General features: G+C 32.5%; 1 protein-coding gene across 2 annotated transcripts in view; it reads left to right on the top strand.

The window, feature by feature from the left end:
* TEX10 (testis expressed 10) overlaps window positions 1-25,808 on the top strand; it is a 72,054-nt gene that overhangs the window by 19,423 nt on the left and 26,823 nt on the right. For both annotated transcript variants that reach the window (XM_031945542.1, XM_012543108.3), the window contains 8 exons: window positions 207-395; window positions 2,350-3,065; window positions 3,457-3,700; window positions 12,070-12,182; window positions 14,369-14,601; window positions 19,731-19,866; window positions 22,375-22,550; window positions 23,858-24,035. In XM_031945542.1, the coding sequence (XP_031801402.1) occupies window positions 216-395; window positions 2,350-3,065; window positions 3,457-3,700; window positions 12,070-12,182; window positions 14,369-14,601; window positions 19,731-19,866; window positions 22,375-22,550; window positions 23,858-24,035 (1,976 nt within the window). In that variant the 5' untranslated portion in view covers window positions 207-215. The remainder of the gene's footprint in view (window positions 1-206; window positions 396-2,349; window positions 3,066-3,456; window positions 3,701-12,069; window positions 12,183-14,368; window positions 14,602-19,730; window positions 19,867-22,374; window positions 22,551-23,857; window positions 24,036-25,808) is intronic.

Here is a 25,808-nt window from a genome sequence, read left to right as displayed (position 1 = left end):
CCGTGTTCCTCATCTCTACCCTCTATTTCTTGACTACACAGACAGATCATTTTGTGAATTTTGCAGATTTTGTAACATACTTATATTTGCATTTACCTTGTCCACAGGCTGTTAAATGTTAAAATAGTAATATAAGCATTGAACCATGTGCATTCTTTGGATTTATTACTCTTACTCTGGTTTTGAAATCATTCTTCTAATTTTAGGATTCAAGAATGACTAAAAAAAGGAAACACCAAGATGATTTTCAAAAGGTGAAACTGAAAGTTGGAAGAAAGAAGCCTAGAGTAGAAAATGCCACAGATACGAACTTTAAAACAAAAACAATATGCCTGCCTGTGCAACTCAAAGAGGATGAAACACTCCCAACTAATAACAGAAAACTTAACATAAAGGTATACCATGATATTTTATTAGTTAAAGATTTTACTATGAAATCATCTAAACAATTTTTTTTTTTAATGAAAATTGTTTTAATTCTAGTGTAACGAAGAGGACTATCACAAAACTGTTGGTTGCTTGTCCAAATTAAAGTTTCTGTTTTCTGGTTTAAAGGGCCTGTCATCTTTTGTACTCTACTGCCTTTTCTTATTTCTTCCACTATACTGTTTCAAACAGCTTTTAATCCAGTGGTCTCTCATATCTTTAAACTCCTAGCACTTAGTGTTCCTACTATTGTTTGATAATAAACTATATGTTATCTTATGTTATCTCTGGTGTTGCTATCTTGTAATAATGGTTTTCACTTGTGTGGTTTCCACATATATTTTGTAAGCTTCTTGAGGGAAGGGGGCCTGATTCATGCTCTTTTGTGGTCCCCTAGAAAGCCATAATAAATCTAATTAGATAGGATAGTGCCAAATAACAGTGTCTTGATTGCAAGATCATAGGAGTTTGAGTTTTACGAAAGCAGCAATGGGGAGTCCATGGGGAGTCCATGAAGATTTTTCAGCCTGAGGAACAAGTGAACATTACTATTTATATTTAAGAGAGATTTTGCTGGTAGCATTTTGGAAAGGGGATAGGAATAATGATGAATTACAAACGAAAAGACCTATAAGCAAGTAATTGCTAATGGCCAAGTAAGGTAATGAGATGGTAATGAGGACCTCTGTAAGGGTGAAGAAAATAGGAACAGTGTACCTGAATTTGAAAAAAAAAAAAAAAAAAAAAGACAATTCTTGGAGGAGATGTGTTATGAAATAGAGGAAAGAATTTTGGACTTAGATTTGGATCCTGCTTTTAGACTCTTCTTAGCTATTTGAACATCAAATTACTTATTGGCATTTTGATTTCTTCATCTGTAAAATGAGAACACTAGTCCTCGTACTGCCTATCTCATAGTCCTATTGTGAGGAAAGCACTTTGGAAACCTTAAAAATGCTTTTTAACTATCTACTAAGTTATTGGATCTGAAATGTCAGGGAAAGGAAGGAGTTAATGATCTTAACCCATTTAGAGTATGAGGAACCAGAAAATTAGTATATGATAAGTTTTTTGAACCCCTTAGAAGAAGGATAAAGATAATTTATAATTTGTTTTCCCTTTGCATTTCTTAGCTTTTAGCTTTTTTTTTATTGAAAGTGTGATTTGGACATTTTGAGTGGCTTTATGTTGGTATTTGAGGATGATTAAAGAGAAATAAAGAATTGGTATTTAATCATTGGATAAGAGTATCCAAGTAATTTGACTTTCATTCTTTTTGTCTTTACTTCAAGGGTTATTCATTAGAATCATTGATTGCTATTAAAAGACTAGAGACAGGCGAATCAATTTTAAACAATTCAGTAATCAAATTAAAAGTATTTTATGGACTGTCTCGTGAGAGAGAAGATTTTAATATTTGTATTTTGATGAAATTTTATCTGTTTCTGTGAAAAGATTTTTTGCATGTGTTGATGGGAAATGTTGGACTTTTTTTCTTAATTAATCCTATTCAAAGACATCTCAGCAGTGGAGATTGAATGTATTAGTGAGGCATTCCTTCAGATCTTGGCATATGGGTCTTATTAGGTTGGGAGAATCTGGTGAAGATGGACTTGAGGAACAAAAAAATAACCCCTAAACTATTAGGAATTCCATGTGTCAACTAAAAGGAACATGCCAATGACTCACAGCATATCCACATTAATGAAAATGGGGGTTCAAAGGCAAATTGAGTACTCCCAAGTTTTTTCAAGTACTATAATTTTAGGTTGTCTATTAATCCAATTAAATATTAGTTAAATTCCTTATGGAACTGAATTAAGCCATGTTTTGGAGAGCTGAGTAAATTGTAGTCATGAAGTTGATATTTTCACATATATTCATATATACATAATACACATATAACTGTATTTATATTTATAGGATCTCCTGTCACAGATGCACCACTACAATGCTGGAGTTAAGCAAAGTGCTCTTCTTGGGCTCAAAGACCTTTTGTCTCAGTATCCGTTCACAATTGAGGCACACCTTTCAAACATATTAAATGAAGTAACTGCAGTGTTTACAGACAAAGATCCTAATGTAAGAGCAGCAGCAGTCTGCCTTCTTCAGTTCTTGGCTCCAAAAATACGACTTGAACAAATAACTCCATTTTTTCCTTTAGTAAGTGCCCATCTCTCTAGTGCCATGACTCATATTACTGAAGGAATTCAGGAGGACTCTTTGAAAGTTTTGGATATTCTGCTGGAAGAGTACCCAGCTCTTGTTACTGGCCGCAGCAGTGTATTGCTAAAGAATTTTGTAGAACTTATTTCTCATCAGCAGCTTTCTAAAGAACTGAAAAATAGAGACACATCCCAAACCTGGATATTGTCTGTTAATCCTAATCGGAGAGTTACTTCTCAACAGTGGAGGCTGAATGTATTAGCGAGGCTCAGTAAATTCCTTCAGGCCTTGACTTGTGGATCCAGTAGGTTTGGAGAATCTGGTGATCGACTTCAGGAAAGAAAAGACAACCCCTATGCTACTAGGAATTCCATATATGTCAACTGGAAGGAACATGCCAATGACCAACAGCACATCCAGGTTTACGAAAATGGGGGTTCTCAGCCAAATATCCATTCACAGTTTAGGCTACGGTAAGAGATTTCAGTTATGTCCACACCAAGTTATCTTATATTGACCTAAAGTTAGTTGTTGATTCAATGATTGAAGAAGTCATGTCCTCCATAGTTTATTGTAATCTGATTTTGTGAAAGGAGTGATTAAAAGTATATTAGTTTTATTTGTCAGAGAAATCCTATCTTGAAGTAATAATTTTAAAATTACTCAATGGGCTCTATTTATCAATAAGTTATAGTACTTTGTAATCAGTGTTTTGTATGATACTACACATTTATCATTGTAGACATCTAGCATTGCCACTTCATGTTATTTTTTTTTATTACTTACTATTTTCTAACCTTTAAATCATATAGGGGGTGGAACTTAAAGTCATTTTAATGTGTTTTATTTTCCTTTCTGCTTTAGGTGCTTAGTTGGAGGAGCAGGTGGTCTGGATGACAGCTTGTCATCAGCTGAAAATTTGAAAGGATTCATTGAAATAATAATTCCATTACTAATTGAATGCTGGATTGAAGCTTCACCTTCACAATTTCCTACTTCTCTTATAAATCCTTTAACATCAGAATCTCATCAGCTTATGGAGCAAGTACTTAGTGTTATTTCCCTATTGTGGAAACTGTCTAAGCAACATGATGATACAGACAAAATGGTAAGGAAAAAACAAAATTAACTCTTGACACTCATTATAGATGTAAAAAAATGTTTTCTTTTAAATTATTGTATACTATTAATTTTGCTCAGGAGAATACCATTTTTTAAATTTTAAAAATTTGATTTATTTTGAAATGATAGTTTCTTACCTTTATAGGAATTAATTTCTCTGTCTACATATATAACATAGAAATTAATTTTCTTTTGATATTTACCAAGAGTTATAAATATGCAACAGGTTAAAAGTTCTTAATCATTAAATTTATTGATGTTCACTAAAAGAAAAGATTTAGCTTCCTTTTAGTTTTCTTGTGTTTTTGAAGTACTTTTTTTTGGTTATTGGACAGTACATGCTGATTCATGTACAATCCAGGTAATTCATGAATACTTTGCATAGAGACAAAAAAGTTGCTTATTAAGGTCTAGGTTGAACTTTTTTAGTGGAATTGCCAAGAATTAGGTTTTAAAAAAGTATCAAGATATAGATAGACTTTCAGGACTTCAGAAACCTTTTTTAACTATCATGAGACTACTTTAAATTTAAATTCCAAATGTTCCGTGTTCATTTCTTTTAAAATATTTTGTGCTAAAGACTACAAACTTCCATAAAACTATTGTAGATTTTCTTTCCAAAGTAGGTGAGGTTGTAGCTATTGAAAGATTGTAGCTAAGGAGAAGTATTTTGTTTTACTTAAACATTTTTCTGTTTTTAATTTAGGAAGAAAATTTATTTTGAACTCAATCACCAAAAAAAAGAGCATTTCCATACACACAGAATCATGCAAAGAGCTTCCCTATGAAACTAATAATTCCCATTTCATGTTACTTGCTAAAAGTAAATAACACATATAACATATATGTGTGTGTATTTATAAATAAGATACATTCTACATGTTTGCTTTCAAATTTTTCCTGATAGTCTGTGTTTCCTTCTAAAGAAAAGTACTGTGTTTTTAAGATAATAATTATGTATTAGTAGCAGCTTCTAGCTAGAAAGCTGATGAGAAGTGTGATGTTTCGCTTTTTTAAAGAATTAAGTAGATGATTACTCTGCAGGATTTATGAAAAATGCTGTCCATACCCAGAGAAAGAACTACTTGTGTCTGAATACTGATTGAAGTATATTCTCTCTCTCAAATTTTATTTTTTTGGGGGGGGAGGAGATTGATATTTTTTTTTACAACATGACTTTTACTGAAATGTTTTGCATAACAAATGGGGGCTAGGGGTGAGGATAAGGGAGAGAATCTGGAATTCAAAGTTTTAAAAACAAATATAAATTTTTTTTTTAATGTAACAGGAGAGGGGGATTGAGGGGAAGGAGGGGAAAATTTGGAACAAAAGGTTTTGCAAAGTCAATGTTGAAAAAAGTTACCCATGCATATGTTTTGTAAATAAAAAGATAAAAGAAAAAGTAAGAATAAAAAAATGTAACTGGAAAAAAATAAAAATATTGAAGGAAAAAAAAGAATTAAGTGGAAGATAGTTTTCTGATCAAAGATAATTTAGTCTTTGAAACTTTTCTGTTATAGTTGCAGAAACTGCCTCTGTAGTTCTTGTTTCTGCTTCTGTTGAATGGTGCCAGGGGGAAAGAAACAATAAGAGGAGAGCTGTAAACTGTCAGGGCAGATAAAGGAGAATGATTTTTAAAGCTGAAACTCATCCAACTGCTAGCAGAGAAAGCAAGTAAGACATTGATCCTGGACTTAAAGCCCAGAAGCCATGTTTCTTTCCCTGGGAAAGGATTTTTATCATAAAATGAAATGTGAGGTAGTTGAGACACATTTTAGTCAGCCTGTGGATTATACTCCTGCTAGACTGTTACAATTGATAATACTTTTAGGCATGAGTGCAAGTGGTTCAAAGTGTACTTTTTCTTTAAAAGGTGTATAAACAAGCAATTTATATTATAAATAACAATATAATATAGTACCATAATAATAAACGACAATTGTTATCTGAATCTCAAATCAAGACTTAGCTGAGACCCATGTAAAAGGTACTATCTTCACTTTCCGGAAAAATACTTGAAAGGGAAAGTCCAGTGATGACTAACGTCAATGAAGTACTAAGAATAAAATCCTTAATGTAGAATATTTAGTAACTTAGTCTTATATAATACAGTGAGAATAGAAAACAGAGCTGATCTAAAGGGGAAAAGAAACCCAACAATCCCAAACTGGGAATAATGTGTGAAAAGGGGCATGAAAAATCTTATTTCTCAGGGCCTCTAAACTCTCCTGGAGGACTTAGGGTGACAGTAGCTTCATAAAATCTATGGATGTAGAGTCAGAACAGCAGGTACCATCTAATATAATCCTTTTGTTTTATTTTTAAAAAATATATAATAATTAAATTTTATTTTTTTCAATCAATGAAAATTATCTCTTCCTCTTCTCATTGAAAATCGAAAAAAATTCTTTTTTCAAATATGTATAATTAAATGAGTGGTCAAATTAAATTTCCACATATTCTTCCTCTCAATAATGCTTCTTCCTCTCCTAATGCTTATGTACTTCACTCATATGATTCATGTAAGTGTTCATTTTACAGATGAGGAAACTCAGGCCCAAGGTGGTTAAGTGACTTGTTTTGGTGTTAACAATAGCATCAGAAGTGGGATTTAAACCTATATAATCTGATTATTGTTCTTTATTTCAAAGGGGGAAAATATATGAAATTTGTATTGTTTTATTTTAACATATCAATGTTCTCATTTATGTGGGTAATTGAGAGGGATTGCGCAAACTATTCATACCTTTTCCTGCAAGTCTGTTCTTTTCCCTGGTGCACCCCTTCCTCCCCAAACTCTCATCCTTAACTCCTCACATAATATAGATGACATTAATAAATGTGATTTTAACTGATTGTTTATCTGACACTCTTGGAACATAACATTTGGAACATTTGAAGGTTATGTATCTTTTTAATGAAATTCTTAATGTTACTTTTCCTGTACAACTTTCTTGATAATACATTGCAAGCCTGATAGCTGCAATGTCCCTCTAATGACCTAACTTAAAATCTTTCCAACTAGTATTTCATGATCCATAATCATAAGCTTCACTGGAAGATTATTGATGTTCAAAGTGATGGATCATGATTTCAAGGAGAAGTTAGACTTATTAAAAAGTGCTGTACAATTTTCCCAAATGCTATCCAGATTTCTTTGGTGACCTTTTTTTAATTCTGTGTTCATTGTTCATCAACAGTGTCTATTCCAGGATATACGTACTGTACTAAAAGACCAGTTTTCTGGGTTGTCCCTCCAACTGCAGATCTCATCTTCATCCATTCACTTTTTCTTGTGTGGATGGTTAGGCCCAGCTTTTTGAGTGATTATGGATCTCATTTAGGAAGTTCTGCAATCCTATGGGGCTTGAGGCTCCTGTTTCCAGATGACATTGTCCCGATTGCAACTGGAGGACCTCAGCATCCACAGAGGAATTTCTTTTCAATTTGGACTTTATCCCGGACATCCTCCATGGTGGTGGCAAATATCTTTGGTGAGCATATGTCTCCCTCTTTTATGCCTCATGCAAAATTAATCATCAGGGGGTTATCAAAGTTGTTTTTTGTTACATCTTGCAAGGAATCTTATATAATTTTGATAAAAATTTTGGGAGGCAACATGGGAGAGCCTTTAAAGGCAGGATTTTGCTCTATTGACTCCTTTTTTATGGTCAGAAGAGGGTGAATAAAGTGGAGTCTTGTATTCTCCATTTTATAAAGTTGTATGTTTGTAAAAGGCTGCTTTAGAATATCATTTGCAAAAGCCTACTTGTTTCTTTTAAAAAATCTTCATCAAAACATCTCCTTGATGCATGGCATAGATTTTTCTCATCAAGATTCAGTAGACATGGGAAAAGACATGGAGATTGATATTTATTTTCTTGGTCACCTCATTTATTGTAACTTCCTAGATTTAGATTTGAAAAGGATTTTTGAAGCTAACTACTTAACTTCTTTAATTTTGCAGAAATTAAGGCTTAGGAAGAAAGTTTTAAGTGACTTATTCAAGGTAATTAGGTAGTAGTGTCCATGATTTCACTCCAGAGTGCATACCTTTGAATCCAGATCAAATGCTCCAATTTCTTTTAGGCCTTTGATACCTCCCTACTTTCATATATATTGAGAATTGATCCCTCCCTCTCAAAACCTTGTTGTGTACTTGATCTAGTCTAGTTTCTTTTTACTGTCTTTTATTTTTTTTGTTATTTCCGTTTTTTATGTAGCAATATGACAACCTTGATTTGGAATCCAGAAATAGTGGTTTTGTTGTCATTGATGGGAAAGAGTTTGTTACAGAGATCATAATGGATCTTTTATATTTTTTGTTTATTCATTATTCTTCTATTTGACCCCTTTGGTTGATCTGGTGTTTGGGTCTCTTATCAAGAATTCTATAAAAATACTTTACCCTCTACTGTTTTTTTTTGCTTTATAAAATAGTACTCATTCTGTTCCACATTCACTTCGCAAAATTTTGCAAATAACTTGATATTCTAAAATGGTTTTGTTATTGGCTGCCATATTGCTATGCTTAGTGTGATAGTTGAAGTATGTGATCCTAGGTTCTAGAATCTTTTTTTTTTCCTTAAATGATAATTTGTGTGAATGTCTGTCTCTTCACCAGTTTCCTTTTTTTTTTTTTTTTGAGATGTCAGCAGCTTGATTAAATTGGTCAGACTGATATTGTCTTAGTTGCATGCACATCTTTTAAAACTTCTAACTTACCATATATTTAGGTCTTTCCTATAACAAATCAGTCACCTGACAGTATTGGGGCAGGTGATTTGGAAATTACTTCCATATACATAACCAGTTTTTTTTTTTTTCCTGTCAAAAGATAATTAATTTTGCCTTTTGGAAACATGTTAATTGACACTAGCATCTCATTCTTCTTGAAAAAAGTATACATGATATTAAGGTATGAGGACTGTAGTTTGAAAAGTTTTGGTTTCTTATTTCTTAATCCTGAACCATGTTTTCTTACATTTTTCATCATATTCCCCTATTTTTACTTTTGCATTGAAATCACTGAGCTTTAAAGTGTGGGTTGATTTAATTTGGAGAGGATTTTTTTTTTTTTTAAAGTATTAGCCTTAAAAGTCATCTAGGAAACCAACACAGAGATTAAAATGATTTGAATGAGGGTCACACAGGTAAAAACCAGTATCATATTCCTATAGTACGTTGATCACAAATTTAGCATTTTTTCTCACTGTACTTACCATGTCCCTCCTTTATCAGAATTTCCTTAGCCATTCATTTTCTATAACAGATGTTGATGCATAAGTTGCCATTATTTTCTGAATGGTTCTTTTTGAAGATTTTTTTCCCCTTTTCAAAAATTCAATACTATTTTATCTTTACTAGTTACATATAACTACATGTAAAGTTAATTTTCAGCATCCATTTTTGTAAGGTTTTGCATTTCAAGTTTTTTCTTCCTCTTCTCCCACCTCCCCAAGGCAGCAAGCAATCTGATACAGGTTATACATGCACAGCCATTTTAAACAATTCTATATTAGTCATTTTGTGAAAGAAAAATCAAAAGAAGAAAACCACAAGAAAGAAAAAGCAAGCAAACAAATAAAAATGTGAAAATAGTATTCTTTGATCTGCATTCAGTCTCCGTAGTTCTCTTTCTGGATGCAGATGGTATTTTCTGTTCCAAGTCTATTGGAATTGTTTTGAATCAAAATGTTGCTTAGAAGAGTTAAGTCTATCATAATTGATCTTCTTGCTGTTACTGTGTACAATGTTCTCCTGGTTCTACTCAGTTCATGTCTTTTCAGACTTCTGAAATTAGCTACTCATCATTAAAGTTTTTTTTTTTTTTTCATGAATATAAAAGTTTGAGATGAGATAAGTATCCTATGAAATGATGTGGGATTTGTGCTTTTGGTCATGTAAGATGAACTTGTGAGCCATCCTTCTGTTTTCTAAAGTAATTTTTTAGTGAGACTTTGCAGATTGCTGAGATTCAATTCCCCTACTAGAGTGTGCATAGTGATGGGCTTCTACATAATTAACTAGACTGAATACAGATTTGCTGCCAAGATTATACTTGAAGCTTTTTTAGTGTGGCACATTCTGTCAGATAACTAGGCTTTAATGACGCAAGAGCATATAATTACTCATCTGCCAGAGTGAGAGGCGGGCAAAAAGCTTTTTTTTTTTTTTTTTTTTTTTTTTTTTTAAGTTAAAGCTTTTTATTTTCAAAACACATGCAAGGACAATCTTTCATCATTGACCCTAGCCAAACCTTATGTTCCAATCCTCCCCTTCCTCCCCCCCTTTCTCCCAAATGGGAAACAATCCAGACATAGTACAAATATATGTAAATCCAATATAGGCATATGTATTTATACAATTATCTTGCTGCACAAGAACCAGACCAAAAAGGGGGAAAAAAAGAGAAAAAATAAAAATTCAAACAAACAACAAAAGAAGTGAAAATGCTATGTGTTGATCCATACTCAGTTCCCACAGTCTTCTCTGGATGTAGATGGCTCTCATCATCACAAGATCATTGGAACTGATCTAAATCATCTCATTGTGAAGAAGAGCCATATCCACCAGAATTTATCAGTGTATAATCTTGCCATTGCCATGTACAATGAAATCCTGATTCTACTCATTTCACTTAGTATCAGTTCATGTAAGTCTCTCCAAAATCATCCTGCTGATCGTTTCTTGTAGAACTACAATATTCCATAACACTCATATACCATAACTTATTCAGTCATTCTCCAATTGATGGGCATTCATTCATTTTCCAGTTTCTTGCCACTGCAAAAGAGGCTGCTACAAATATTTTTGCACATATGGTTCACTTTTTCCTCCTTTAAGATCTCTTTGGGATATAAGCCTAGAAACACTACTGGATCAAAGGATATGCACAGTTTGATAATTGCAAAAAGCATTTTTATTAAAAATGGATTTTTGTTACTTTTTGAACTAGGCGTCTTTCCTAGCCCCTTATATACAATGCTTGGAAAGACCTTAAAAAAGTACTTAAGGAAAATCAACTTTGGGAAACTTAAGGGGCTCACTGACAATTCAAATTGCAAGTTAAAAGTTTGAGCTTTAGATCTTTCCTAGAATGGTTTGGTGGGTCCCAATTGGGGGTCCCAAGATTACTTCTACACATATAATCTTGTTAGTCTTTTTAACATAATTGGAAACTTTACTTGAAACAAGTATGCAGCATTTTTAGCAAATTGAAATTTTTGGTCATTTTAGAATAAAGTATTAAGTATGATTGTGGGTTTTAATATAGCTATAAGGTAAGTTAGTTTAAATTTAGTATGTTTGCAAGTTTTATATAGTTAAAAATTGGTGAAATGTGTTGTCTGAAGGTGTATCAGTAACTTAGTGATTGAAAAAAAAATCTTTTTGTATCTCACTGCTTCATTTGATGTTTAATAAGCTATACTTATCTTTACCTGAAAATTCCTCAATGACATATGAGAATATATTTGACTGGATGCCAATGCCTAGTTATCTTTCAAATGGAAGTTATTAAAAGATACATTTTGATATACATGGAAGGAGTGCCTATATTTGAACCCTACAAATGCTCTTTAGTTAAGAGTTCTGTGATAATTCCTTTGTGTTTCATTACTATTGTTTTATTTGCTTAAAATCTTAAATTTGATTTTTTGTAGTATTTACTTCCAGGGTAATTTTTAACAAACAGGACAGCTTTGAAAGTGACATGTTGAACTTAATTAAAAAGAAAAACAATTTTTCAGTTTCATAGAGATTCATGGTTTCATGTATAATGCTCTTTCTATTTGATTTTGTATATGGAAATGCTCATTTTATTTACTGTTAAGTTCAGAATAACAAAAGAAAATTTCACTAATGTTTAATTCGGGTACAAAACAAATTGTGAATGACTAATTAATATACAAAGGCTTTAAGGATGAAAATGGTGGACCATTCCACTTCTTTTATTTGGATTGTTGTTAGCAGATGTCATTTATAGCGGGGAAGGCAGATGGTGCAATGGATAGAGCACTAGGCCTGCAGTCAGGAATATCTGAGTTCAAATATGGCCTCTGACACTAGTTGTGTGACCCGATCAATCACCTAACCCCTATTTATCTCAATTCCTCATTTATTTTTAAAAATGGGCACACACTGGAAATGTAGAAGGACAAACCATTCCATTATCTTTGCCAAGAAAACCCCATGGATTCCATGGGGTCATGAAGAGTTGGATATGATTGAACAATAAATAGTTGAAAAGAAAACTTTTTAGTTTCTGTTTCCAAGTTTTTATTACTTATACTGTTAAGTAATTAAACATAATTTTACTCAGATTTTTCTAATGTTGTGTTGTCTTTTTAATAGGAAGTATGGCTTCGAAAGAATTACCTTCTTGATTTTAAGCATCATTTTATGAGTAATTTTCCTTATAATCTACAAGAAATAATTAAACATAAAAGGAAAGAATCAAATAAAAGGTACTGTTTTCCATTATATAGAGCTGAAAAACAAATGTGTGATCTATAACTTAAAATTTTTCAGTTACAAAATATGAATGAGTCCATCAGAATTTTTTTTGATTATTTACATTTTCAGTAATCACTGTCAAAATTACTGTTATTTAAACTAGGATTTACATCCTATTAAATATTTTTCTTCATTTTGGGAAACAATACTTTTTAAGAGGATATTTTTGTTGGTTTGTTTGCTTTTCATTTCGAAATAGTCTTCCTACTTCTTTTCCTGAAAGAGACATTCCTTATATTAAAAAAAACCCCAAAAAGGAATAGTCAGTTGAACAAAACTAACCATTACATGAATCTGGTCTGACATATAAGCAGTATTTCATACCCATTGTCCCCTATATTTTTAGAGAGAAGCTTATTTTGATATTTCTCTTTCTAGTTCTTATGAAACAAATATAGTGTGGCAATATGTTTGACACTGCGCAAATTTTATTCTGGACCAGTCTCCAGATCTGACACTTAATAGATAGTTACTTTATGAGCCTCAGGTTTCCTCATCTGTAAAGAAGGAAAATAATTGATATTAATAAAATTTTGTATAGATAAATACTGTATTTTAGAGAAAATAAAGATCAATTCTTACTGGAGTAAACAGAAGTGTTGTAAGCTAGTAGGGAGATGGTTCTTGATTTAATTATTGAGTAAATCTTGTGCTTCCTAGAGAAATCCATTAAGGAATATTAAGGTTGCAACAGTGGTCCAAGAATTAAGATTTTCTGTAAAACAGGAGAATGTGAATTAGAGAGGTAGACCTGGGGGGCTTTTGGAATCATTTAATTTAATTTGAAGAAGCTAGTTGAAGATAGAAGAAGATATTTGAAGAAGTTGAAGAAATAGGTCTATAGAAGAGAAAGGTTTTGTCCAAGATCTCACAGCTGACAAATGAGAAGAAGTGGCAGCCTTTTGCAAAGAAACAGTGACTTCCTTTGGCTAAAGAAGAAAAGTCTAAACATAATCAAATCCTACCAGGAGAAAACTCGTAACTCAGTAGAATGCTAGTGGTGGAAATATGACAGTCGAAGCTGACAAAAAGAGACAGTCTTCCCCTTAACACTTATCCAAATCCAAAGAGTATGAGTCTGGAAAAATAAATGTTATGGGTTTAAAATTAGTAATAAGATAGAAATTAATTGTAAAGTTAAGGAGCTTAATAGGAATGACAGATGATGAGGTTCCTTGGAGAGTGTTGTGTATTTAAGGTCCATTCTTTAAATAATTTCTAAGGGGGATTATTATAATCTTAATCCTAGGAAATTGGCCTTTTGCAATGCTTGTTGCATTTGTTGCATGTTTCAAATAATGATAATGACTAACATTTATAGTACTTACTATGTGCCAGGTTTTTTGCTAAGTGCTATGTAATTATTATCTGATTTGATCCCCCAACAACCCTGGGACGTAAGTGCTGTTACTCTCATTTTACAGATGAAGAAACAGGCAAACAGGTTAAGTGGCTTGTCCCCAGGGTCCCAGAGCTAGTAAATGTTTGAGGCTGGATTTGAACTCAGATGTTTCTCATCCCAGGCATAGCTAACTCTTTATTCGGCCACCCTAGTTTTTAAAAATGTTTTATTGATAACGTAAAAATAGCATGTATTCCCTCTCAAATGAAGGCCCTCTTAGAGAGCAATATTATCAAATGAGGTAATATTTGTAAAATTCTTGGCACAGTACCTGGCACATAATAGGCATTCAATAAATGCTTATTCTTTCCCTCTTCTGTAGCAAAGAAAAAGTTAAGGAAAATGACCAACAATAAAACTTTGACAGTGTTTTTAGTATTCTGCTCTTGTATATACCCCTTTCTCTACTGAGAATAAAGAGGTATGTTTGATTCCCCAGGACCAAGGACCAATATTAGCTATGGCTAGTAATTCGAATTCATTATTCTTACATAGAATTTTGCCTGATAACAATAGACCAATATGAAATATTGAGATGAGATGAAAATGTCTTACCAAAACTGTTACTCCTGCATGTTTGCACTTGGTATTAAAGTTTGCATTTTATTAAATTAAGGGAGTCATACTTCTTAATGTTTATTAATAAGGTACCTCATTAATTGTATTTGGAATGTTCATTATACTAGATATGTTGTCTTATAGTTTGGGTTTTTTTTTTTTTTTTTAATTTAACAGCAAGTATATGTCTCCATTAAACAATGTAGATCATCTTTTACTGAATTTAACTTTGTGTGATATCATGGTATCCCTGGCAAGTACCTCAACTTTACAGAAGGACTTTGATTGGATAGAAATGATTAGGAAATTTGTGACTGAGAGTTTTGAAGATGGCTACAAGCTAAACAATAAGCAGTTGAACAGATTGCTTGGGGTAACATGGAGATTAATGCAAATTCAGCCAAATAGAGGTAAGTAATATTCCCAAAGTTGCTCTGACAAATAGTTGTGGATAAGATTATTTTTTTTTTGTACTCTATTTAGTTATTCATTACTAAACTCTGGAGAAAAATTTAATACTACTGTTCACACTGTTTTTATGACGTTATCAAGCTTTGATTGTATTTATTATAGTTACAAGTTTGTGAAAGTCAGGAAAGATAGGTATAGCTATTTGGGCTGAGCCTGGAAATTTTAAAAGGCCAGAGGTGAGAGAGGAAGCACCATGATACTTCTAAGGATGGGAAATCTGCTTGTGCATAGAAGACAAAAGATGTATTGCCAAATTTGGGGAATTATCTAGAAGGTCAGTTTGACCAGAGTGTTTAGAAGGTAGTAATATGTTGTAAGTCTGAAAAAATAGGTAGGATTGAATGCATGGAGGGTTTTAAATTCCAACCCAAAGGTATAGTAAGCTACTTCAGGGCATGACATTGTTAGGTGTGCGTGTGTGCCTGCGTCTGTGTGTGTGTGTGTGTGTGTGTTTTTCCCCTCAATAGTATTTTGTCTTCTAGGCACAAGCAGATTTTCCTTCCTTAGAAGTATCATGGCATTATATCTACTTTTCCTGATTATTCCTTTTATTAGTACTTACTCCCTCTTCAATCATTTCTTATGAACTCATCTGTGGGTCTTCCTAGAACAGAATTCCCCTCCTAAGGGAAAAGGCCATTTCACTTCTGCCACTAAATCTCTAGTACTTAGCACAGGGTCATGCACACAGTAGGCACTTTGTAAGTGTTTGTTGAATGAAATAACTGAGATGGTCATTTTTTTATTTGTCTACCTTTAGCAGACTTGTTGAAAGTCCTTGCAGTAGGTCAGGCCAATGGTAATTGAAGTTTATACTAAGGTGGTAATGATGGGAATACAATGAGGAAATAGAAAAAAATTTTGCTGAGATAGAATCCAAAGGATTTAATGATTGATTGATTGTATCCAATAAGGTAGCTTTGAAAGTATATCATCCCTAAAAACCATTACATTGAATTCCCAATCCCTATATTCATGCCCACCTGCATTTTTGATTTCCTTTACATTCTAATTGTACAATATTTCAGAGTCTAATTCTTTTTGTACAGCAAAATAACAGTTTGGTCATGTATACTTATTGTGTATCTAATTTATATTTTAATACATTTAACATCTACTGGTCATCCTGCCATCTGGGGGAGGGGGTGAGGGGTAAGAGGTGAAAAATTGGAACAAGAGGTTTAGCAATTGTTAATGCTATAAAGTTACCCATACATATAACTTGTAAATAAAAAGCTATTAAATTTAAAAAAAAAAAAAAAAAAAAAGTGTGTCATCCTAGAGTCAGGAAAACTCAATCTTCCTGAGTTCAGATCTGGCTAGACACTTACCAACTGTGACTCCTAGCAAGGCCCTTTACCTTGTTTGCCTCAATTTCCTCATCTGTAAAATGAGCTGGAGAAGGAAATGGTGAACCAACCATTCCAACATCTCTGCCAAAAAAAACCACAAATGGGATTACAGAATCAGACACAACTGTGAACAATGACCACATGATAAGGGAGATGAAAAAGTCTTGATAATACCATGGTTTTGGTGATGGGAGACAGTTAATAGTAGTGGGCCATTGACAAAAATAGTGAAGTCTAAAGGAGGAACAGGTAATCATTTATCATTACTTTTAACAAAAATACCCCTTATAACCATCTCTTTTTACATCAGTTCATTATTTAGCAAGCAACATATAATTTGTTTTCTTGGTATAGAGACTACAGTACTGGATATAGATTAAAAAAAAAACTACTGGTCTGCCTTAAACTTTGCCACATAAAAAAAAGCTTGTATGATCTTAGGCAAGTCACTTAACTTCTAAAGTTGTTTTTACACTAGAAAAATGTAAATCATTTGACTTTGTCTATAAAATGTCATTCAGCAGGTGTAAATGATAGGGTAGGTTTGAATTATTGTGAGGATTAAGTTTTTTTCCCCGTTTAAAATTGATATTTATTTTTAATATTTCTTTTTAAATTTTGAATTCTGAATTCTCTTCCTCCTACCCCAAATGATATCACTTACATCTATGAAATTATGCAAAACAGTTCTGTATTAGTCATATCATGAATTAAAAAAAAGTGAGAAAATTATACTTCAGTTGCACTCTGAATTCAACTCTCTGGAGGTAGATAGTATTTCATCATCCTGAGTCCTTTGGAATTGTCTTGAATCATTGTATTGATCAGAGAAATCCAAGTCTTTCCCAACTGATCAATATTACAACATTGCTGTTATTGTGCTGCACTGTTCTTAGTTCACTTTGCCTCAATTCATATAGGTCTTGCCATGTTTTTCTGAAACAAAACCTCATCATTTTTGATAGCACAGTAGTATTACATCATAATCATATAACATTATTGGTACAGCTATTCTTCAGTTGACAAGTGTCTCTTTGATTTTTATTTCTTTGCCACTATGAAAAGAGCTGCTACAAACATTTTTTTGTACACATAAGTTGTTTTACTTTGATCTCTTGGGGGTATGTTTGGGTCAAAGGGTACTATTTCAAATTATTCTCCAGGATGGTTGTGAACTAGTTCACAACTTTACCAGCAGTTTACTAGTGTGCCTATTTCCCCTCATCCTTTCTAGCATTTGTTTGTGAGCAGTGTGAGATGGTGCCTTAGAGTTAAAATTTGAATTTTCCTAAACATTAGTCATCTGGAGCAATTTTTTCAATTCAATATAGATAGCTTTCATTTTTTTTGTTTTGTTTTTCTTATGAAAATTACCTGTTCATATCCTTTGACCATTTATCAGTTGGGGAATAGTTCTTAGTATAAATTTAACTCATATATTTGAGAAATGAGTACTTTGTCAGAAAAATTTTTTTTTTTTGTCAGAAAATTTTTACCATAATTTCATTGTCTTTACCATAAATTTCATTTATCAAAATGTAATTTCTCTTATCTCTTTTAAGTAGACCTATTTTTGCTTTTGGTTTGTCTGAGATTGTGATTACTACCTGTCTTTTTTTTTTTTTAAAGCTGTAGTTGAATGTAATGTAAGGTCCTTCTTTAGCCCTTTATTTTAATCGTATATGTATCTTTCATAACCAATATAATATGGGATTTAGGTTTCTAATGCATTCTGTTAATTTGCTTCCATTTTATCCTATTCACATTCATTTACGATTATTGTGTATTTCCTATTCTAGCTTCATTTGTTTATCCTTCTCTTTCTGTCTTTTATTCTGTGCCTCTTCAATGACAAGGGAGACAATGGTTGTCTCCCTTCTGCCATTTTATCATTCTCATTCCCCCTCTACCCCCTCGATTTTCCTATTCTGTCCCCAACTGAGAGTATGTGTCTCTGTGTATATATTCTTTCCTTGTTGAACCAATTCTAGTAAGAGTGGGCTTTCAAGTATTCTATAACTATAGAAGTTCCAACTTGCATGCTTTTTTGTATGTGAGAAAAATTTTCCCATTCTCTCCTAGTGGATCCCTTTTTCTAACCCCTTCATTTTTATTTTATTTTGGGGGAGCACATCAACAGAATTGATACTTATGCCTCCTCTTTGGAGACTCCTGTCCTAATAATGGTAATGTTCCTAAGAGTTACATGTAACATCTTTACATATAGAAATGTATAAGTAGTAGTTTAATTATTGAGTCTCTTATGCTTACTCTTTTATATTTACCTTTTTCATGCTTCACTTGAATGTTATGTTTGAATGTCAGGTTTTCTACTCAATTTGGTCTTTTCATCACATACCTTAATTTTGCTAGATAGTGATTTTTGACTAGAATCTTACTAACCCTTTTTTCATTCCAGAATATTATATTCTAAGCCCTTTGTTCCTTTAACATGGAAACTGCTATATCTTGCGTCATCTAACTCCAAATACTTCTTTTATTTCTGATGACACAGTATTTTATTGACCTGGGAGCTCTGGAATTTTGGGATCTCTTTCAGAAAGTGATTAATAAATTTTTGTAATTTTTATTTTACCCTTTGGATTTAAAATATCAAGGTGATTTTTCTTGATAATTTCTTGAAATATGACATTTAGGCTCTTTTTTTGATCATGATTTTCAGGTAGTCAACTGTTGTGAAGTTATTTCTATTCTGTTTTCCAGGGTTTTTTTTTTTTTATGAGATTTCATATTTTTCATTTATTTGACTTCTAAAAAATTGTTTCTTGAAGTCTCAAGGAGTCATTAGCTTCCATTTACCCATTATATATTCAGATCCATTATAGCATGGAAGGAAAAAAAGAAAAGACATCCTAAATTATCAATTCTCTATCTCTAAAAATGAGATATATTTAAAAACAATTATAGTTATAAACTAAAAAGTAATTATTAAAATATATTTTACTGCTAAAGCTGAGAATTTAGAGAGGATAGATAGTATAATTGATGTGTGGCTGTGGACTACAAGACCTGTCTACAAGGTTAATGTGTAGGTGCTGTGCACATTTTCATATCTTCATTGTCAGTACAGGAATAAAAAGACCTTAGAGACTGTTACGGTTTCAATTTCTGCCTTTCATTGTAGGAGACTAAATTTGGGATGGACAAATGCCAATTAGAACACAGTTTTTATTATCCATTAATAATTTGTATAAGCTAGTTGTTTTGGGAGAAAGTGATATATATTCTGGGTATGTTAGCCAGAAGAGTGTGTTAGCTAATACTCATTGTATGATTTCTATTTCACCAGCATTTGGGCTTATATTTCACTCAAAAGAAATTCTTTTTTGATATCATTCTTATTCTTTTCTCTCTTTAAATTCTGAGCTTCTGGTACCCTTTCTGAGGTTTTATGTCACTTGACAATCACTTGAAACAACTAGTGCCGTTTTATTTAATATGTCTTTTTGTTATCAGTTTTCTGTCTCTTCAGTTGCTAATTGGTGCTTTGACATACCAACTCTGTGAATCACTTTTGTGGACCATTTAGTGGACTGGATTTTCTGTAGTATTTCTAATAAAATTTTATGATTGTAAGTTTGCTCTAATAACTTTTTTTCCACAGAAGATGAGGACTGATTATATAGTGATGCCAAAGCTCATGTTTAATCAATTGTTGTAAATTTTGTTGTAAATTTTTTTTTCTTTTCTTCTAGTGGCAACAGAGGTGCTAATCAGGGCAGTTTATACACTTTATCAACAGAAGAATCTCCTTGTTTCTGTCCGTTCTTCACTTCTGAACTTTTTTAGTAGCATTTATCAGAAAGAAGAAATGGGTCCTCACAAAATCAAGTAAGAAAGAATTTTAATTTGTTAATTTTTTCCTCCTAGGCATAAATTTCATATGTCTTCCTTTTGACATGTTGTACTTAAAGGATTGAATAGAACGTATATAATGTATTGATTAATGAATCATCTAGGAATAAAGATTTTGAAAAAAAAATGAAGGAAAAAAGTATCCAAGTACACTTAAGATGAAAATAGAAAATCAAGACACATCCTGTTCTAAGCTCCCATTTTAATTAGGGGGAACAAATCATAAAAAAAAGTTCAGAAATGAGGAGAAAGCTTTAGAATAATTTTTTTTTTTTTTTAAATTTAATAGCCTTTTATTTGCAGGATATATGCATGGGTAACTTTACAGCATTAACAATTGCCAAACCTCTTGTAGAATAATTTCTAAGATGCAGTGGTAGCATAGATGGCAAGTCTCTTTCTTGAGAGTTTATAATACAGCAATAGGACAGATTTCATGTTGGGAGTCTGGAGGACTCTGTAACCTGATAAATATCCGATGGGCCAGGGAGGTGTAATGAAATGTAAGGACCAATTATCCTTCATTTTATTGATAGAATTGTGTTTGACAAATCTACTCATTCAAATGGAGAAAGAGGCTTTGTCTATCCTATATAGGTGGGTAATTGGAGAGGCACCTGGTAGCCAGCCAAAATAAGGAAAGAGAAAGATTTGGCAAACAGGCTGTAGAGAGAAGGGAGAACCTGGGCGGTTCTGTTTAGGGGTTTGAAGTTAACAGGGTTGGAATACTGAAGCAAATTTTATGTGATGCATAAGGCTGGATTCTTAACAGCAGGGTTCTTAATAGGTTGCATATTTTTAAAATAGCCTGTTAACTTAAAGTTTTAGTTTTAATTCATGAGTAGCTGAAGACCAGATACTCAGGAAAACATACAATATTTATGATTGGTCATAGGTGGGTTTGGTATATTAAAGAAGTTTATGTTGTATCTGAGTGGTATTTTCTTTTGCTGTCACAAGTAGTGCTCACTTAATCATTTCTACTCTTCTGCAGTTTTAATTGTGTCCCATGCCCTCTACTGCTGCAGTGGCAGAACATATTGGTGCCAACTTTGGGTAGCCTGGCTGTGCCAAACACAATGAAATTGCCTTTATAAGATGTGTACCCAGCCACCTGAGTTTTTGGAGCCCAACACCATTGTGTGTTTCTGGTTATTGATTGGGGGATGAATTGTAATGGTAGAAAGATTCTAGGTTGGTTATTGAGGCATCATGAGAGGAAATGGAGAGTATTTGAGGGCATGTGTGGAGCTTTTATCACTAATTTCAACTTTAAAGATATGTACTCTATAGGAGAGAGCGTGATAATGGAAAATGTTAAAGATAATTCACAATAGCCCCATGAGGTAGGTGTTAATACCTGTTTACAAGAAGCCAAGACCCTGGGAGGTCACAGAGCTTTTGAGTGGTGGACTAGGTTCACATCCCATTTTCTTTTTATTATCTTTTCTTTTTCTTTTTTTCTTTTTTTTGCATTATAGCTTTTTATTTACAAGATATATGCATGAGTAATTTTTCAGCACTGACAATTGCAAAACCTTATGTTCCAATTCCCCCCCCACCCCCACCCCCCTTCCTTCCACCCCCTCTCCTAGATGGCAGGTAGACAAATACATGTTAAATATGTTAAAGTATAAGTTAAATACAATATGTGTATACATATCCATAGTTATTTTGCTGTACAAGAAGAATTGGACTTTGAAATAATGTACAATTAACTCATGAAGGAAATCAGGCGGACAAAAATAGAGCATCCCATTTTCTTAATGCTCTTTGTACTGTACCACATAGTAAAGGAAAAAAATTACTGGGGATTAGGAGGTAGATCTGTGATTTTGTTGGTATGAGGAAATAGTGATAACAAATTCAGTCTCCCATTATAAATTTGCATCTACTCTGTAGGAGCATGTCCTGAATCATGATTGTTAAGTGATTTGTCTAGAGTTACACAAAAAGTGTGGAAAAACAGGACTAGAACTCATCTTTTTACAGTGTTGTTTCCATTACAACTTGTGGCTTCTTTAAAAAAAAAGTCTTTACTACCTGTTCATTTCCTGGTTAGTAATTAGGAAAAGATTCAGTTAGATTCATTGTATTCTTTTTAAGGAGACAGGGAAGAATGCTAGAGTAATTTTTATCACAGTGGAGTAAAAATAATTTTAAGTCAACTTTTTTTTTAGAAATTTTGCTTAAGTGGAACAATATATTGCCCCTACTATGCTAGTCAAAAGGAAGGCTCTGTGATAGCTACTTGAGAATAGAGATTTCATTGTTTGTTGTTCTATCCCATGTACCTAGTACAGAGCCTGACTCACAGTCGATGTTTAATAGATATCTGTGTACTGATACGTATTTTTTTCATTGTTTAGTATTCTTAAAACATGCTGGTTGTGGTTGTGGTTTTTCCCCCCTTTTTCCCTTTTTATTTATTTTTTTAATTAGCCAAGTCTTTGTTCATCTTTGTCCTTTTTTTTTTTTTTTTAGAAGCAGAAGTAAAGTATTATCTCGTTGGCTGGCTAGCTTGCCCTTGCAGCTTGCTCAACTTGGCTGTAAAAACCCTGAACTCTCAACTCAACTTATTGATATTATTCATGCTGCAGCAGCACGATCAAATAAAGAGTTACTAAATAGTTTGCAAGCCACTGCTTCTCGGATCTATGGTAAGATTGAGATATTCAACAACCTAACTTCTTTTCTTTTTTAAATTTAATTTAATTAATTTATTTTTTAAATTATAACTTTTTATTGATAGAGCCCATGCCTGGATAATTTTTTTATAACATTATTCCTTGCACTCACTTCTGTTCTGATTTTTCCCCTCCCTCCCTTCACCCCCTCTCCCAGATGGCAATCAGTCCTATACAAGTTAAATATGTCATAGTGTATCCTATGTATACAATATATGTGTGCAGAACCGAATAGTTCTCTTAACAACCTAACTTCTGATGAGTTTTAAAAATATTTGTATTTGTTTTTTGTTTTGATATCACCTTGAAATAGGCAAAATGAAATTTTCTGGGGTAGTCTTTCCCTACTTCTCATTTAAATTGAGTGATTTGGGATATTAAGACATAATTAGTTGAAGAAACTTTAAATGTTCAATTAATTCTAAACTCAGTATGTTATTTAAAAATTAGTAGACTCAGGAATTATAAAATATTGGTGACTTTTAGAGTAAGCTTTTATTTATGTGTACTTTAGATGTGATTGCTGCATTTGGAATATAAAGTAGTCATTTCATTTTCTTACAGCATGAGATCAACAAGTAGCTTAGTATTGGAGAGAAATTTTTTTTCTTTGAAGCTTAGGGAAGTTAATATTTTTGTTCTTTGAATCTTTGGTCTTCCTCCTCAGGGAAACTCATTTAATTATCTCAAGGAGAAAGTACTATTTTCTTAAAAAATCAATAACATCACATTGTAATATGATATATTTATTTCCATCTTTAAGCACACTTAAAGGTTTTATGCTTTTATTCACCACTTATGGAGAAGCATCATTTAAATGAAAGCTTTAAAAGCTTTACTTGTTCAACATTTTTTCTGAATCAGAGACCTTTTTGAAAAAGAAAATGTCTGGTTCTGTTTCATAAATGTAATGGTAAGCATTGTATATTGCTGCTAAAAAAAAAAGTGGAATTGCTTTCAAAATACTTTCTAATACTTAGGCTTTTAAATGGCTAGAAATTAGTATTTTGTATATTTTGACTTATCCTGAATTATAAATCTAGGCAAGAATGTCCCCATTAAATGATGATTAGGGCATTTTCTGAATAAAGAAACCTTAAGAAAAGATGCTTTTGTGAAATTGTTATAGTAACTCTTTATTACTGAGTAAGGTTCAGAAATGGCAATATTCAGAATAATGTAGCAGTCATTGAAAATTGTTTCTAAAAATCTTTCTAAGTGAATTCCTTTGACTTATAACAGTTTTTATACTTTTGTTTAATTTCTCTTTGTCTCTTTAGATCCACAAGAAGGCACTGTGGTTCTTCTTCCTGCAGCATCTCAGCAGCGTTTGGTCCAATTGATCTATTTTCTGCCTTGTCTACCTGCTGATTTACTCTGTCATTTAAGTCATTGCTGTATTATGGGAAGACTTAGTTCAAATTTGGCTGCTGCCCTCATAAGGATATTGCATATGAGGTAGTATGTTCAAGTGAGCCTTATTTGTATGCCATTTTAACAGTGATTTCAATTTTCTTCTACACATTTTCTTTCATCAGTAATGTTTTAAGATTTGTTACTATAGTTGCTTGGTAAGATAAATGTCAAGTATAGAAAGTTAGGTTTTAGAAATTAGTAAATGCAAATGATTTAATAATTTATTTCTAGTATTGTAGCAACTTATTAAATTTTAAATGTTATATAATCAGAAATGGACTGTCTTTGATGTTTTATCAGTGGATTATAATTCAGATTATATGGCAATTATCATTAAAAGGCAATATCCACTTATATCTTTGCACTGTACCAAATGCAATTAAACTTAGAGAATATAATTTAGAGAATGGAATGTGAATTGTTTTAACCATCAGAGTGTTAATATTTTTCTCCCCCAAAATAAACTTGATTTAGACTCCTTGATTTTGGGAAATTTTGGATACTTAAGAGTGGGAAACTTCTGATACTTTAGTATTATTTTAACTGACCCTTGGGATAAGAGTGCTCTAGGTCAGTGGTTCTCAAGTTTTTTTTTTTTTTTTTTTTTTTACTCGTTGTAAAGTATTCTTTGCCATCAAGAATTGCATTACACTGAGCTTTTGAATTGATAACATGAGACAGTCCATTTGGGGAGAACCTTTACTGTTCAATTTTTCTTCAAGTAACTGCACAATGTTTTTGTTGAGTTCTTTGTGAATTCAAAGTGTGATGGTTTTTGATGTGAACTCTTAAATATCTAATAGGCAAGTTGTGTTTATTTTGTAAATAATATATTTACTATATTCTGTTTTTTTTTTTTTTTGGGGGGGGGGTAACATAAAATTTGCAGTTGGCAATTATTTAAAGGTTTTTTAAAAATATGCACTAACATTCAGGGGTATTGAATACACTGTGTAACTCTTTGCTTTAGAGGTGGCTATTTTAATTTAATACTTTTACCATTATAAATTAGTCTTAATACTATATTCAGAAATCCTTCTAAAGCAGTGATTTCCATTGAAGCTATGTTCTTCTGTAAAGCATATTAAAATATAGGATAACAGAAATTTAGGGATTCTTAAGTTTAGGTGTGGAAGAGACACAATTAGTTGTGAGAACAGTTTATTACTATTTTATGGGGTGCATGCATGTGTGCATTCATGCGTGTGTTCATGTGTGTGTTCGTATGCCAGAAAGAGCAAGAAGCTTCGAATTTGGAGAATTGGTTCTAGTTCTGCACTGAGTAACTTATTGGTTGTATGATTGACAGGCAAGTCATTTTTACCCCTGTGGGCTTCATTTTCCTCACTTGTAAAATAGGGAGATTAGACGAGATAATCTCTTTGAGTTGAAAGAACCTCTTCATTCTTATATTTAGGACTGCTAGTGGTGTAGCATTCTAAGAGTCAGACCTGGAATCAGGAAGCCTGATTATAAATCATTAGTGTTTCCATGATGATATGTATTAACTGGATGGGTACTCCATAGATTTGGTACATCTATGCAATTATCTTTAATTTGTAGTTAGCAACTACATGATACAGTAGATAGAGCATTGGCCTGAGTTCTGAGATTTTATCTGGCCTCAGACATTCACCAACTGTGTGACCTAAAACATTTTTATTTTTATTAAGATTTGGCTGATGTCTTGAGTTATTCTGGGTCTTGTTTAAGAAGAATTATATTGTTTTAGGGCATGATGTAATAAGCATAATTTCACTCATAAATAGGTATATGGAGGATCTCACCATCTAAAAGCAGTCTTTTATTGATTTG

The sequence above is a fragment of the Sarcophilus harrisii genome, chromosome 1 (assembly GCF_902635505.1).
Source record: "Sarcophilus harrisii chromosome 1, mSarHar1.11, whole genome shotgun sequence".
NCBI classification, from domain to species: Eukaryota; Metazoa; Chordata; class Mammalia; order Dasyuromorphia; family Dasyuridae; genus Sarcophilus; species Sarcophilus harrisii.
Note: the sequence above shows the minus strand (reverse complement) of the source record. Positions and strands in the feature narration are given on the sequence as shown.